Below are 16,930 nucleotides of genomic sequence, written 5' to 3'. Positions count from 1 at the left end.
CCTGGAAAACATGCAAGCAGACCCTTCCCAGAGGCAAAAAACTGAAGAAACAGGTGCTGCTAATGACCTGCTTCAGGGAAAGCTGACTGACCCAGACCCCAACATGGGTGATATGCCACAGAGACTAGAACTTTTGAAAGGTGCCATGAAGGATGAGAGGCTGAGAGATTTCTCTCGAGCAAATGCAAATGATGGATATTAGCCCAACTGTTATCAGTTGCCATGATCACATTCTAGATGCCATAGCACACCAAACCTGCTTATCAAACAGTCATTGTGAGCCACATGTAGTTACAAGGACAGCATTTCTCAAATGTGTGTAAAGCAACTTCCAAGTGATATTGGTGAGAAAGGTAATTGAACAGGGCAGCTGGAGCAGTTGCACCAGGAAGTCCAGCAACAAATGTCAAAGTAAGGGAATGCTCCAAGCAGGGTAGCTGGAGCAGTCAAAAGATCCTTTGGAAGGATCTTTGGGGAGGGAAACCTGCTAGGGAAAAGGATCAGACAGTTAAAGGGTTTACACAACCAGATGTTCAAATCCTAATTTTTCTTCATGATGATTAGATTCCCGACAGTGTGGAAACAGGCCCTTCGGCCCAATAAGTCCACACCGACCCTCTGAAGAGCAACCCACCCAGATTCCCCTACATTCACCCCTGACTAATGCACTTAACGCGACAGGCTATTTAGCATGGCCAATTAACCTAACCTGCACATCTTTGGACTGTGGGAGGAAATCCACACAGGCACGGGGAGAATGTGCAAACTCCACACAGACAGTTGCCCGAGGCTAGAATTAAACCTGGGTCCCTGGCGCTGAGGCAGCAGTGCTAACCACTGAGCCACCATACCGTCCATAGCAGAGGATGGTTCCAATACATCGACCTCTGGGTTATGGGCCCAGCACACTCCCGCTTTGTAAAGCCCTGCTGCCAGTGGAATAAGGAATCTCCGCTTCATGATCTTTGGGCTTTCAATGTGCTTAAATTTCAAGTTACATAGTGATTAAACCTTAGCCTTTCTAATAGGAATCAGAGTATCATGCCTGAGGTACTCCTGAGGGAGTATTTGGAAAAAACACTTCAATAATTCACAGTAAGAGACCTAAAGTTTTTTGAATTGGGAATATGTACACCAATCAATCTTGCAAAACCTAGAATATGGTGCATCTTAAGAAGTGCTTCAGATCTATTGCAAGCAAAAGACCCATAAATTAAAAATTCCTTTGTATTGATGTTAAGTCTACTATATGATTCTGTGTTGAAAGTGTGGTGCTGGAAAAGCACAGCAGGTCAGGCAGCATCTGAGGATCAGGGGAATCGACATTTCAGGCACAAATGAAGCCCCATTCCTGATGAAGGGCTTATGCTCGAAACGTTGATTCTCCTGCCCCTCAGATGCTGCCTGACCTCCTGTTTTTCCAGCATGATACTCTCGAGTCTAATCTCCAGCATCTGTATACACATAAATGTAGCAGAGAAAATGTTTTTTGAATATGCAATTAGGCAACTGGAACAGGTCTGAGGAAAATTGTAATATGCATAAGATATATTAAATATTTACACGAATTGATAAATCACTAGAATTATGGGTTACATTCAAGTGTAGATGTTTTAAATGTAATATAGTATGCATGAGAAATGCAACTGCTAAACATACATATTCAATATTATTTACTACTTAAACTGTCTTACTGTATTGATAGAAACTTTTCTTTCCACCAACTGTCTATGAACACATACAAAAGATTATTATTTTTTCCACATGCGTAAGACCATAAGAAACACATAGATAAAATATGAAAAAAATTTCACCAGTTTGTTTTTTCTTGCAACATGAAAAAGTGTATGCAGTTGGGTGCCAGTACCGAATTATACAATGACTGACTTCCTGATGTTGTTAGGTAAGGGATCCATGCTGGTAGGACTGTTTTATTCTGTCCTGATCGTTAGTCCACTACTGGACAGAGCTTCAGATGTTATCAAATCATTCAACTGTATATAGGCATTAAAAATATTTTAACATTGCCCTACGACAGCTTCAGGAGGACTGGGACTGTTGCCAGCTATGGAAAAGTCTAGAGTCTGGACTGCACACTCCCAGGAAGATAGAAAACCTCGCAAAGAAAAAAATGATAAAATATCACATTTAATTCATCAATAGAGAACTCTATTTTGGTATTAATGAGAAATAAAGATTGAGAAAAAGAAGCATTTCAGTGAGACAGTCTCTTTTATTAAGGTAGGAGAAAAGTTTCTATGCAATTACTTCCATAATGTTCAGCGCAAACAGTAGAATGGGACTTTTTTTTATTTTGCTATAATTCCTGAATTGAATAAAACATTAACTGTCTCTACTGAAACCTGTCTCCTGCTCCTTCACCTCCAAATAAGTGTGAACAACTCACGGACCTCTTTGTCATTAGCCTGAGACCATTTGATAAACTGCCTCTGTCAGTTCCCTCCACTCCCTTTGCCTTTTAAAGGTCAAACTTCCTTAAAGGCTTCCCATTGCCCAATCATCGAAAATGTATCTCTGTAGTTTCTCTCCTATTTCCTTCCAGTTAATCTCTTATTTCTCATGATGCTCTTTGGTCAACTCCTGTTTTTATTTCTTCTGCTTGCTCTGAGCTCCTCTTACACAATGAGACCCTGCTCCTGTTCCTTCGACTGTATCCCTAAGCTGCTGACCACCCAACTTCCTTTCCTGGTCTCCAGCAAACTGACACTTTCAATAGCTTACTGACCAGAGGTGCTGTCCACCTTCAAATCTGCTGTCATCCTCTCCTGAGAAAAAAAACATTTGAACCCCCTCCACACTATCACCCAACTTCAAATCATCCTTTCCTGCTTTTGTACATGTCACCTCCTTGGAGTCTGTTTCCATACTGTACAACTCTATGACTGTGCCCATCTTCTCTTGAACTCTATACTTGCATCATTCCAATCTGGTGTCTTCCCCACCTCAGTATCAGACAGCTCACATCAAAGTCAAAAATGGCTTTTAATGTGACTCTTACAAAGGTAAGATATCTCTTAATAAAAACCAAAAGAATGTGTATCCTGTAAATCAGAGACAAAAACAGAAGTTGCTGGAAAAGCCTCAGCAGGTCTAGCAGCATCTGTGGAAAGAAATTTGATGAGACATTTCGGGTCGAGTCACCCTTCCTCAGAACCGAATACTGAACGGCCTGGACAGAGTGGACATTGGGAAAATGCTTCCATTGACAGGAGAGACGAGGATCTGAAGGTGCAGCCTTAGAGGAAAGGGAAGATCCTTTGGAATGGAGATAATGAGAAACTTCTTGAACAAGAGAGTAGTGAAGGCTGTGGAGGATAGGTCATTGAACATATTTAAAAGAGTTAGATATATCCTTGATTGCCAAGGGGATCAAAGGTTATGGGGAGAAAGCTGGAAAGTGGGTTTGAAAAACCTATCAGTCATGATTGAATGGCAGAGCAGACTTGAGGGCTGAATGACCTAATTTCTGCTTCTACGAATTATGGTCTCACAATAAATTCTTCCAAGTAAATACTGGATGGACCAAAGCCACTGTCTTTGTTCCCTGCTACAATTTCCTAGACAACACTGACTGACTCCATTCCTGTTCCTGGCAATTACCTGAAATTGAATCAAACAATTAACTTTGGTATCATATCTGACCCCTGATGAGTTTCAGACAACTAATTGTATCTCCTAAATTAAAAGTGCACATTTCCAACTCTGTAACATGGCTTGACTCTGTCCTGGCTTGGTTCGTCTATTGCCAATTTTGCCAACCATGCTTTTGCTTTTTTCCCTATTTAACCCTGAGCTGACCTTTAAATTGCATCACCTACCCATGACAAACTGTCCAGACTCAAATTCTCCAACAATTCCCTTAGAAGCTCCAATCTTCAAAAACTCCAAATTGTCCAAAACTGCACTTCCAGTAGGCTCTCACACAAGTATACCCTAGATTAATCACTATTAAAAACTAAAAGAACTTCCATATATAGATTTCTTACATCACCAGATGTAAACTTACAATTTACTGTTATTTATATTCAGTGGATGAATGCTTAAAATGCTGTTATAGTTCCTCTGTCTGATGATATTTTGATGGAATAGTACATTTAAAAGCCTTCAGAAATAGCAGAGGCATTAAACCACCGAATTTCCAAGTGTTAACAATGGCAACAGTAATTTCTGTCTGGCATAAGAGCTGAAAAAAGCTTTATATTTTTAGTATTCTAAGTAAGCTCAAAAAACATTATTTAGAAAAGGCAGATAAAAATACTTTACCTTTCACAAGGCTGAGATGTTTTTAACAAATCTCTTTGTACAGCTGCAATAAAAACTTACAGAAATAGAGATTAAGCAACGAATATTAGTTGGAAATCAGTCTTCTGTGATAACGTCCCTTTGAATAAGGTTGGATGTCAATTTCATTGACTGTAGGATTGTTACTTCATACGTGTGAAGTTCAAAACTGAGAAATCAGTAGTGCAAAGTTACACCTGATAACTTTGCTGCAATGCTTGGTGTTCCACAAAAAGTCGTTAAGATTGCACAAGAAGAGCTCTGCCTTCTGGATACTTAACATTCCTTTGCAGCAGTAGTGGGCAACTTTAATTCATGTGTAAACTCTGAACTGGAGTTTTGAAATTTATCAAACAGCTTAGCATTATTAAAAAGACATCCTCTACTTAGCACCACTTGTGAAGGGAGGAGTTCAATTTAACCACGTTTAAAAAATGAGGCCTATTACTGAGTAGAAAATACTGAGACTGTGATACTAATATACGCCTTGACTTCATCTTTAAATCCTTTCATAATTTCTTCAGTCTTTTGAAATTCTTTAGAATTTGGCCTTCTATACATTTTCTCCCCATTCCAGCAAGTTGTACATTGCCCCAGTCTTTGTGACAGGGCCTTCAGACACCAGAGTTTCACTCTGCCCAAAGTACTTCTGCAATCTGCTTAGATTTGTAGGTTCAAAGGCCAACTTAAAAATCAACCTTTCAATCCACTCTTCTAATGTTTCCAATGTGATCAGAAACTGTTTCTTTACAGTTTCACTCTAAAACACTGATGTTCTTTGATGTTGAAAGTTCTGAGTTTTATTATTTAGTTTATCAAATGGATTGTTGAACCAAGTTACGGGTGTGCAAATCAGAAAAATGACTTTATGACTAGTTGATGAAAACACTGATTTTTGGTGCTTCTCTGCTTACCTCGAAACAGTAATCTTGACCTAGGATACTACTGTGAACAGATTTAATCATGACTTCTTCCTCCATACTGAGATCCAATGCCTCCACAGCACTACTAGGACTGAGCAAAGACTCGTGAGAACGCGATTCTTTCAACCTCGGCATTAGACGTGATCTGAAAAGAAGCACAAACAAGGAAGGATCAAAAAGCAATCTCTCTCTTTCAAATCTTTCTGATGTGAATACATAGTTGCACAGGTTAAATTATCAGAATAGGTTTTGCATGCAGTTTTCCTGAATGTATATCACTTCATTTATCATTAAATTTAGAGATATTCTTGGTTGTCCAGTTGGGATACAATGTTCTTTTGAACCAGACAGTCAGAACGAGTTACATTCATGTACAGACTGCTGGATCAAAACGATGAACATCAGCAAGGCAATCAACAGGCATTGAGCTAACTAATAAATAACTTCAGTACCACTTTGGTCAGTTAAGAAAATTAGGTCAGTTTTGCTCCTAGTCATGGTGATCACTGCTACAATTAGATGGTAAGGGAGGAGAGGAGAGGACCAAAGTTCAGCTGCAGTGATTTCCCACAGTCAATAGAAATCTGACAATGATTGGGCAAGCTTTTCAATGTTTGGATAGCCACTTCCAATGAAGTATCCAACAATGTTTCAGCACTGAATACAGAGATTCATTATAGGACATCTTATCAAACTCATGTGGGAAATGAAAGATAAAGGAGATTAATGGGATTCAAATTGGGATTCCATTCTGGTGTGTTCCTAGGTTACATTATTTTTATCTACTTTTTCAACAGAAAGTAACTATAATTGAAAATGACAGAATACAAGAAATGGCTGATCCTCATGAGGCAGCATTATACACAATCCTCATCAGATAACACATCGCACTATTGCATATTGTACAAATTAGAAGTTGTTACAAGACTAGGTCTAATCTATACAAGTTGAGAAGGGGCAAAGAATCATTGCTGCCTATTGTAGCCTGGTGTCAAACCCTCTTTTCTTTGATGTGGCCACATAGATTTGCTGAATATATAATCGTATACAATAAGAATACTTGTGGCATTTTATTGAAGTAATACTCCTTTCATATAACACGGTTCCTTTTTGAAATTCTGGACAATTTAGTTGATATTTTGAAGTCTGGTCTACACAAAGCAGCACAGATGCAACCAAATGCAAATGATTGCATGTGACACTGCCTCCCAAACTATTTTCCAATGGGACCCCATTTTAACCATTTATAATCAGCATAATCCAGACACTAGTATAATAACATTCAGATTATTATTATTATAGTCTGTGTATTAAGATCCTTAAACGGCACCTTCCAAACCCACGGCCACTTCCATCTAGAAGGACAAGGGCAGCAGACACATGCGAACACCACCACCTGCAAGTTCCCCTCCAAGGCATTCACCATCCTGACTTGGAAATGTATCACTCTTTCTTCACTGTTGTTAGGTCAAAATCTTCCCTGCATGAATTGTGGCTCAATCTACAGCACATGAACAGCAGTGGTTTAACAAGGTAGCTCACAACCACCTTATTAAAAGCAATAAATGCTGGTCAGCCAGAGACACCCATGTCCCATGAGTGAATTTTTTAAAAAAGTGAGCAATAACACATCATATAAATTGAAAATCTGAGTTTTAAAAATACTCTGTTAAAATGGTTTATGTGGCCATGTAGGTTTCAGGTAAGCTCTGCCATATTCCCTGAAAAGAATCTAGCCCCTCTTTCTCTCTATCATACACATACTTGGCCCCATTTCTCAGATTTCCTGCCCTGCAACTATACACTATTCCCTTTTTTCCATTCTTCATATCCCCCTCCTTCACACATTCACTCAGCCTCTCTTCCAAAATTCCCTCCCAGACACATTCATCAGGCCCTCTCCCTCCCCTTTCCCCCACATTCAATGTTTCACTTGCTGCTCTCTGCTCGCACCAACCAGTATAGAAACATCCCAGTTCTATTCAAACTGATCGCAAAGGTTATTTCAAAGAGTGATTCAAGCTCACAGTCTTTCTTTGCTATGTGATGATACTGATTCAATGGGTGCAGGCTTATAGGCTGAGCGGTCGACTCTCCCAGCTGTTATTGCTGTCTCAGAGAAGGGACTGATTACAACTCCAGATGTGTCACCATTGAGGATCACGACCAATGGTTTGGGAACCCCTGGCATAGCAGGTAAAGTTAATGGTTCTGATCACATTTACTATTTGAGATGTGTTAAAGATTGTTACTTTAGTGGCAGTGTGATGGATATAATTTTGTTATCACCAAAAAGAAAATCATGTCTGCATCTATATTAAACTGTTCTTCCCCCAGAAGTCCAACTCTGCCAAACATAATGAAGTGTAGCAGTCTCTGCTATAGAATACTTGACTGGAAAGGAAAAATCATCATCTCCATCTTCTGGTTGAGCTTTCTATACTCAGTATTCAATATTTTGTACTTTAGCTTAATTGTCACAGCTAATTTAGTTGGGAAAATTTGTTAGACTTGATTTAACATTAAAGTACATATCAGAATGTAAAAAGGCTCCAATGTACCGTTTTAACAGATATGTTTAACAAAGATTATTCCTTTTTCAGATAGTTTCACTTATCACCTGTCAAAACTACCTACTACTTCCTGCACAAATCTCCGAACAACCTATCTATCCAACTATTCAAGCACCATGTGCCCTGCATATGGCCATCTGAAGATTGCATTTTGGACTTATCAGCCATTTCTGAAAATAATGATCTGGATTTGAAATCCTCAAGCCGAAGGGAGTGCCTAAGATTATTATTTTCTCAAGGGAGATAAAGAAAATCAAATATAAGGCTCTCCAACTTTTTTTTGTCTCACTCTCTCTCAGATACTGGCTCTAAGGAAACAACACCAGAGTTTTGGAAGAAAGATACTACTTGGTCTCTTAGTTGTGGACCTTCCATTTACAAGGATGTGTAAATAAAGATATACAGCAACGAATTATTATAAAACAAGGCTTGTTATTCAAGAACATTTTTTTAAAAATAGACAATACTATCATGGACATGTGAGTTCTCTATCTGTGTTTAGCTATTAATATATTTGAAGCTATTTCCACTATCTCTCAACCTTCATAGACAGCAATGAAGAGAAGACCAATGAAAAAGACGCAGTGAAACATATTGCTGACGAAACAATATGGATGGATAGAAACTCCTATGTTAACAAAATGGGTTGTGAATCTTATGTTTCAGAATGACTTTACACTGGACTCCATCACTATATTTATAGGGTGGCATTGCACTCTGAATAAGCAAATACCAAATGAAAAGTTAACAAAACAATTCGATTGTAATTAAAATGATGATCTTTTAAAATCATGTACATATCAGAAACTGCAAGTATGAGAACTGTACCTCCTTTTTCATATTGTCTTGATTCATAAGACTCAACTGGCACTATTACATCATGGCCTGTGTAATCATGATACTGTTAGGAAAATAGACCCGTGATAGCACAGTCATTCGCTCAATAAGAATTTTAATAATTGCACTCACACCTAGGATAATCCTCTTTGTACTGCATTCATTTTTCTAAACCACTTTTCCCAAAGATTTTTGGCACAAAGATATGCAATCTGTGATGGTACTTTTTCTTACCCATAGATTACTTTAATTAACTGCATGGTCCTATATAAATTATTTCTCCTAATGGATGTGCTACTATTCTAACGGAGCTCAATTCTTCTAGGAATGAAGAGTAGTGATTTTCCACCCACAGAAATACTCAGGCGAATTAATGTCTCAGCTACCCAATACATTAACTGGTGGGAAGGTCTTCTTGTACTGATTGTAATGTTTCATAATTGGCAGTAATGACAAATTTGCCAAAACAGCTTGTTATAATCTCAGCAATAATCATACTACTAATCTAATGTTAAAAGGGTTCTATGAAAAACATAAATCAAGACTATGCAGAATAAAGTGTCATTTTATATTACATATCGGAAGAAGTGTCATTATTTAACACACAGAAAAGGTATATGCTCTTCAAGTAAGAATGCAAGTTAATCAGCTCCTTCAATTTCAAAAGCTGTCATTATCCCTGAAATTGTTTTATTTACATTGATCTTGACCTTTTGTTATGTGTGTCAACAAAATAGTTACCACCCAAATAAATGGGCTATTACATTTCAGCTCACACTTGATTAAATGGTCTCTCTTGTTTGTAAAATAAAATTTTCCAGAATTATTCTTCAAAAGTTTACCTACACAGAGAACAACTCCACAGAAGAAATATGCATTTTTTTTCATCTTTCTGGAAGATTACATGTGATTTTAAACTTAACATAATTCTGGCAGAAAATGAATTGCAAAAATACAATTGTTGCTGCTTCCTGTATCATTTGCTTCACAATAAATCAACTGAATAGTACAACATATAGAAGAATGAACTGAATATACAAGCCTGAAGTATTTTTTGTGGATTAAAGAAATTCCAACTTGAACTTCTGTTCAATAATCCTTAAGGTATTGCTATTCCTCAGCACAAAACAGTCACCTCTTACCAACCCAGTTTAAGAATTGAAAATGCCTTATTTGTATGCAGTATTGCAGTTACCTCCTTTTTCAACTCCCAAGAGAACACACAATATCCTGTTCATAAATTTCACATCTGATAACAGCTGGGTTTGCCCATATAATCACAGGAAATACATAGATGTTTCTAATCTGCTTGCAGGCTATAGCTTGAAAGCCATTTAATTTCTGATACTGTATTGTCATTAAAAAAGTGTTTAGATGGAAGACACAAAATACTTGAAATAAAAGCATCAAGCAGCCTGTGGTTCAATCACAATCCAAAACAAAGCACAAAGAATAATTGGCTATGGTGTCTAGCAGTTGTGAGGTAGTAACTGTTTGTACTGATCTATATATAAAATTAATACTTTCTTAGCAACCCTGAGTGCAACCTTTAGGATTGAAACAGTGGACAGTTGGAAAGCAGTGAACTGAACAGTAAAAGCAAAAGTTTAGTTGACAGCTGAACAGGCACATTGTTTCCATTAGCTTCTTTGTAGTCAGGCAGGCAGTCCCAGTCAGTCCAAATGCGAACATTTCTTCAGCGACCAATATCTGCTACAGCTGCCCGACTTTAATCATTTTTTATCCCCACAACCCCCTTCACCTCCCTTGAAGAACATTATACTAATTTAATTTCTTTGAAGATTCTCTTGAAAAGAAAACATTCCATAAAGATCGAATCAGTTACCCTTAAATTTCAATCTTACACTAAAAACCATTTTGTGTCAACTTCGGGGCAAATAAATGATGCATGTTCTATTTGAAGGTGTGTTAATTTGGATATCTCTCACAAACAATTCATTTCACAACATTATTGGGTTTTACAGTTCATATTTTCATAACAAGATCCAATTTTCTTTAAACTAAATGCAATCTTTGAAGAATTACTGTATTTTATATTTGAAAATTTGGAGAGAGATTTTATTTTCACAAAGTTTGATTCAATGTTGCATCTTGTTAGTGCATCTGAAAAGACGAGCCATATCATTCATGGAGACCATGTGTGCTTTATGATATATAACAGATTTTGAACAGATTGCATTTGGGAAAGGGAGGAAGCAGCTGTACACATTCAGTTCCCTACATTGTCAGTGCCTATTCACTTCCAGACAGGAAGGAAAAGCAACAAAGCTTCTCCAAAGGGAACAACAAGTATCGCAATCACTCAGTTCTGCAAAATTGGTATCAGAACAAGGATGGTAGCAAAGGAATAGAATAATATTTCTATGGAAAATTAAAAGTAGTGGTAAAAGGATAGAAAAAATACTCTTAACACTAGCAACGTACCAACAAGAAGCACAAATCTTCACTAACAAAACATGTTCACTGCCATCCTTCCTCATCTTGTGCATCTCCCACTCCCAGGGTTGCTCCCTTATTAGTAATGCCCACAGTTGTCAAAGTTCTAAAGGTACAGAATTGTACCCTCAAGCTCTGCTTTTAAAATGCCCCATAAAACCTACCTTTTACTGGTTATTTAATCATAAATATTAACGTTACCTCCGTGGGAACTGTGTCAATTTGAGACCAATTACATGTATTGGATATTTTATTACATCAAAGGTGTCAAATAGATGCCTATTGATCTTATTTCTGCATAGATGGTGACTCAATAAAAGCATACCCATATCCATTAGCTAACATTGATCTGATAGCAAGGTTAATTAAATATACACAAGTACTTCCTGTTCTGGTGAGTCTTGTTACTCAATGCAGAGACAAGTGACCACAGGAGTGTGCAACTTTCTGCATTACGTATTCTCAAATAGAATTAAGGGTAATGCTTTTGACAATTCAGGATCTAAATATATATGGCAGCAGAAAGGTTGGAGGTAGTACTATGGAAGATTATAGCTTTCTTCATAGAGAACGCATGGGTCAGAATGAGAGAATTTAAACATAGAAATGCAAATTCATCATCAAGCTTGGCAGCATCTAAAGGAATAGCTTCGGGAAGCTTTAACAGTCTGAACTCTTCCCCTAAATACCTACAAGTCACACCTGGCATATTGGAGGACGAGTGTGGTCGTCAGTCATATCAGCTTCAGGACATTGCTGCAGGAGTTCCTCAGGGTAGAGTCCTGTGCCCAACCATATTCAGTTCTTTCATTGATGGCCTTCACTCCAACATAAGGTCAGAAGTGGAACTGTATAACATTCAGCACCATTCAAGACTCCTCAGATACTGACGCAGTCCATGTTCAAATGTAACAAGATTTGGACAATATCCAGGCTTGGGCTGAAAAATACTAAGTAGCACTCATGGCACAGAAATACTAGGTAATGACCACTTCCAATAAAGAGACAATTTAACCACTGCCCCTTGAATTCAATAGAGTTACCATCACTGAATCCCCCACTATCATCCTGGGGGTTAGCATTCATCAGAAGTTCAACTGGACTCACCATATAAATACAGCAGCAACAAGGGCAGGGCAGATGCTTGGAATACTGCAGCAAGTAACACACCTCCTGACTCCCCAAAGCCTGTCCATCATATACAAGTCACAAGTCAGATGGAATCGTCCAAACTTGCTCTGATGAGTACAGCTTCAACAACACCAAAGTAGTTTCACACCATCTAGGACAAAACAGGCCACTTGATTGGCACCACATCCACAAACCTTCATGCCTTCCACCACTGACACTCAGTAGTAGGTGTGTACTACCTACAAAATGCACTGCAGAACTTCACTAAAGTCCTTCAGATAGTACCTTCCAAGCCCATGACCACTTCCATTCAGAAGGGGAAGGGCAGCAGATAATTGTGATCGCCACTAGCTGCAAGTCCTCCTCCAAGCCACTCACCATCCGAACTTGGAAATATATTCCTTCACTGTTGTTGGATCAAAGTCCTGGAATTCCTTCCCTAAAGACATTGTGGGTCTACCTACAACAGAGGGACTAAGCGATTCAAGGAGGCCACTCACCACGACCTTCTCAAGAGCAACACAGACAAGTAATAAATGCTGGCCAGCCAGTGACACCCACGTCCTACAAGAGAATAAAAAGTTCTTAAAGACAAAGACCAGCAAGTAAGAAAAGAAGTACTATAAATATGGCTAGGAGGGTTTATCAGTTCCAAAAAAAATCATAAAAATCGAATTAACATCTGAATATGAAAATTAAGGCTTTTAAATACTTTTCAAGTAATTGGATTGAAATATCCCAAACAAATCCTCAGAGGGCTAAGCATAGTTCCTGTAACTTATATCAAAGTTAAATGAATAAAATATCGATCTTTTCCATTTACCAACAGTGATTGAGCTTTTTGAAAAAATAACAAAGAGGATTGATGAGGGCAGAGTGGTTGACATGATCTATATGGACTTCAGTAAGGTATTCAACAAGGTTCCCCATGGGAGACTGGTTAGCAAGGTTAGGTCTCTCAGAATACAGGGAGAACTAGCCATTTGGATACAGAACTGGCTCAAAGGTAGAAGGCAGAGGGTGGTGGTGGAGGGTTTTTTTCAGCCTGGAGGCCTGTGACCATTGGAATGCCACAAGGATTGGTGCTGGGTCCACTACTTCTCATCATTTATATAAATGATTTGGATATGAACATAGGAGGTATAGTTAGTAAGTTTACAGATGACACCAACATTGGAGGTGTAGTGGACAGTGAAGGAGGTTACGTCAGACTACAATGGAATCTTGATCAAATGGGCCAATGGGCTGAGGAGTGGCAGATGGAGTTTAATTCAGATAAATGCGAGGTGCTGCATTTTGGGAAAGCAAATCTTAGCAGGACTTAGACACTTAATGGTAAGGTCCTGGGGAGTGTTGCTGAACAAAGACCTTGGAGTGCTGGCTCATAGCTCCTTGAAAGTAGATTCGCAGGTTGATAAGATAGTGAAGCCGGCGTTTGGTATGATTTCCTTTCTTGGTCAGAGCACTGAGTACAGGAGTTGGGAGGTCATGTTGCGGCTGTACAGGATGTTGGGTAGGCCACTTTTGAAATATTGCATGCAATTCTGATCTCCTTCCTTCCTATCAGAAGGATGTTGTGAAACTTGAAAGGGTTCAAAAATATTTACAACGATGCTGCCAGGGTTGGAGGATTTGAGCTATTGGGAGGCTAAATAGGCTGGATCTGTTTTCCCGGAGCGCCGAAAGCTAAGGGGTGACCTTATAGAGGTTTATAAAATCATGAGGAGTATGGATAGGATAAATAGGCAAAGTCTTTTCCCTGGGGTAGAGGAGTCCAAAATTATAGGGCATAGGATTAAGGCGAGAGGGGAAAAATATAAAAGGGACCTAAGGGACAACCTTTTCATGCAGAAAGTGGTGCGTATATGGAATGAGCTGCCAGAGGGAGTGGTGGAGGCTAGTATAATTGCAACATTGAAATGGCATCTGGATGGGTGTATGAATAGGAAGGGTTTAGAGGGATATGGGCCAAGTGCTGGCAAATGGAACTAGATTAGGTTGGGATATCTTGTCGGCATGGATGAGTTAGACCGAAGGGTCTGTTTCCGCACTGTACATCTCTCTGATTCTATGACTCTATGACACTGTTTTAAAAAGGTACTATCAGCAATTTTCCTTCAGAAGGAAATTGATAGTCTCCTCTACTCAATACACACCAAGCCACATAGCTCACTTCAATTGTGTGAGAAAATGGGATCAGCAGAATTCTGTGGAATAACCTATATATTCAAAATTAGTAAATACCAAATCCTAACATTATGACATTCATGTAATATTCAAAAACATTGAATATATTTATTAATGGTTCTTCTCCATTGAGTTGTGGGGTGAGTGCAGGAAATCAGAGATACTTCCAGAATGCGAAGATGAAGATGTCATGCAAAATAGAATTGGCAATCTGAGATATATTCTTCTTATCCTCCAATCTGGGAGATACCTTTAATAACAATTATAAATCACACATCAAAATTCATAAACTCTCAGGATATCTGCAGACAGATGAAGATTTCAGGTTGAGAAAGGTGCCAAAACAATTCTCCTTGCTTTGTAGCTAAATTAATCATGATATTGAGTCCCACTCAATGAGAGTCAGTGAGTTGATGATGAGACAATATCATGTTCACTGGGTCAGATTGGTCACAAATTACACTTGGTTCCTTCCTCAGTCAATTCAACTTCACAAAAATCATCAGAAAGCCATTTTCAAACATATTAAAAATAGCAATAGATTTCAGATTAATGAACCATTTAATGAAAATCTCTGAGGCAACTTTAAATGTAGCTTGAAACTGGATCATAGTACAATGACTTAAAGGTGAATTCCAACAAAGTTTCAAATTCAGAGATTATGTGGAAGGAAAGCTACTTGATCAATTTACCTGGCCTTTGCTAGTCAATGTAATTTCTAAACAGTCAAAACATGACACTAGTGTTGGCAGAATACCTGACCTGTCCAAAGCCTGCACAAATGTCTTATAACTCCATTACTTCACAACATTTCTGACTCCTGCTCCAATGCCCACTTCCTGGCAATGTCCCTTGTGATGTTTCACCACATTAAATGTCATCTAAGTGGAAGTTACTCCATGGTATATTAGTACAGTGTATGGATTTTAAAATATTTTACCGAATATTTGTTTGAGATGTAGCCATTCACCTTAAGAAAGCTGTAATCTTCCATGTTAATACTCCTCCATGTACTTTTTTCAGCTGCCATTTATATTGAATATTCTAAACTGTCAAAAAAATTCTTCTCAATTCATTAAGGTTGAGACTAGTACATTTGGAAACTTGCATAGTTTTATGAATTACTGTCACTGCATTATTTGGGGAGTGAGAGAGGCAGATTAGAGGTTAGGAAATCATGACTCATTATTTTCAATTAAGGACAGCAGGACAATGGCACGGTGGATGAATATGCTAAGTGACTCTACACTTTAAGCCAACATAAGTTCTATTTGAAATAACAGTGGTATATTTCATGGATTTTCTGCTGGTATTTATGAGTTAGCAGTTTTCATCTTGGACAACAACTAAGTTGCAGAGAACAGTCAGATACTAATCAATGATTTATGACGGGAAAGCACTATCAGGCACATTACAGAAAAGGATACTTTAGGAAAACTGCTTAAAATTGAGCCAATGACAATAAAGCAATGCAACAAAAGCCCAAGTTCTCCACAGGCAGATTTGGGTCATATAAATCAAGATATTACTCCTTTACCCAAACAGTAATCAACATGTGAACTAGAGTAATTGGTTGTGAAGACAAAGTAACTTGGAACAATTTAAGCTGGTTCTATTGTTGGAAAATAGCAGAGGTTCTTTTCCAATGGATTTTCTATGATGGGCAGTGAACTTCACCACCTGCATCTTTCTTATGAAGCACCAACATAACATTAACTCAAGTATGCAACTACTATAGAAACATGGCTTAAATCTCTGAAACACATTATCCCTTAATTTCAACTTGTGACAAATTGCCCCATTTTTAAAATATTAATATTTACATACTTAAATTCTATTTCAACTAACATCAACATACTACCAAATTATGACTACCATTCTATTAAAGAATAGTCCCCATCTATTTAGGAATGGGATGCCTATTGACAAACAATTAGATTAATGTTTTATGTAAACATTACAAGATGTTAGTCAAGAAGGAGAATGGAGTGCTGAAGCAAGGCCAAGTTAACAAATTTAAAATTAGCAGTCAGTGAAGAACAGACCCTGCCTTCATTGCCCTATTGAGTTTTATGACAAGAGAGTAAATGAATTGCTCATAATTCATGTAATAGTTATTTTTCTCAAATAGTCTTTTTAAAAATTATTCACTTACAGGCTCTAGGCACAGTTGGCTAAGTCAGCAGTTATTGCCCATGTCTAAGTGCCCTTGAGAATGTAGTGGTGAGCTGCCTTCTTGAAATGCTTCAGTCTGTGTGGTGTAGGTACATCCTTTGTAGTGTTGGGAAAAGAGTTCCACGATTTTGATCCAACGACAATGAAGGAAAGTAGATATAATTCTGAGTCAGGATGCTGTGTGGCTTGGAGGGGAACTTGCAAAGGTGGTGGTGATGCATTCCCATGCATCTGCTATCCTTGACCTCCTAGGTGGTGAAGGTCCCACGTTTGGAAGGTGCTGTTGGTACAGACTTTAGATGATGCACTCTGCTGCCACTGTATGTCAGTGAAGGGAGTGACTAT

The 16,930-nt window shown here is 38.2% G+C and overlaps 1 protein-coding gene across 9 annotated transcripts in view; it reads right to left on the bottom strand.

Annotated features, from left to right (window-relative positions):
• The window catches only part of LOC122564877 (disabled homolog 2-interacting protein-like), a 699,362-nt gene that overhangs the window by 102,031 nt on the left and 580,401 nt on the right, over positions 1-16,930 (bottom strand). For all 9 annotated transcript variants that reach the window (XM_087998388.1, XM_043720268.2, XM_043720270.2 and 6 more), the window contains one exon: positions 5,217-5,370. In XM_087998388.1, the coding sequence (XP_087854514.1) occupies positions 5,217-5,370 (154 nt within the window). The remainder of the gene's footprint in view (positions 1-5,216; positions 5,371-16,930) is intronic.

The sequence above is a fragment of the Chiloscyllium plagiosum genome, unplaced genomic scaffold (genome assembly GCF_037043375.1).
Source record: "Chiloscyllium plagiosum isolate Xiang-an unplaced genomic scaffold, Cpla_swu_hap1 HiC_scaffold_21, whole genome shotgun sequence".
In the NCBI taxonomy this organism is placed as follows: Eukaryota; Metazoa; Chordata; class Chondrichthyes; order Orectolobiformes; family Hemiscylliidae; genus Chiloscyllium; species Chiloscyllium plagiosum.
This window is presented reverse-complemented; position numbering and strand designations above follow the sequence as displayed.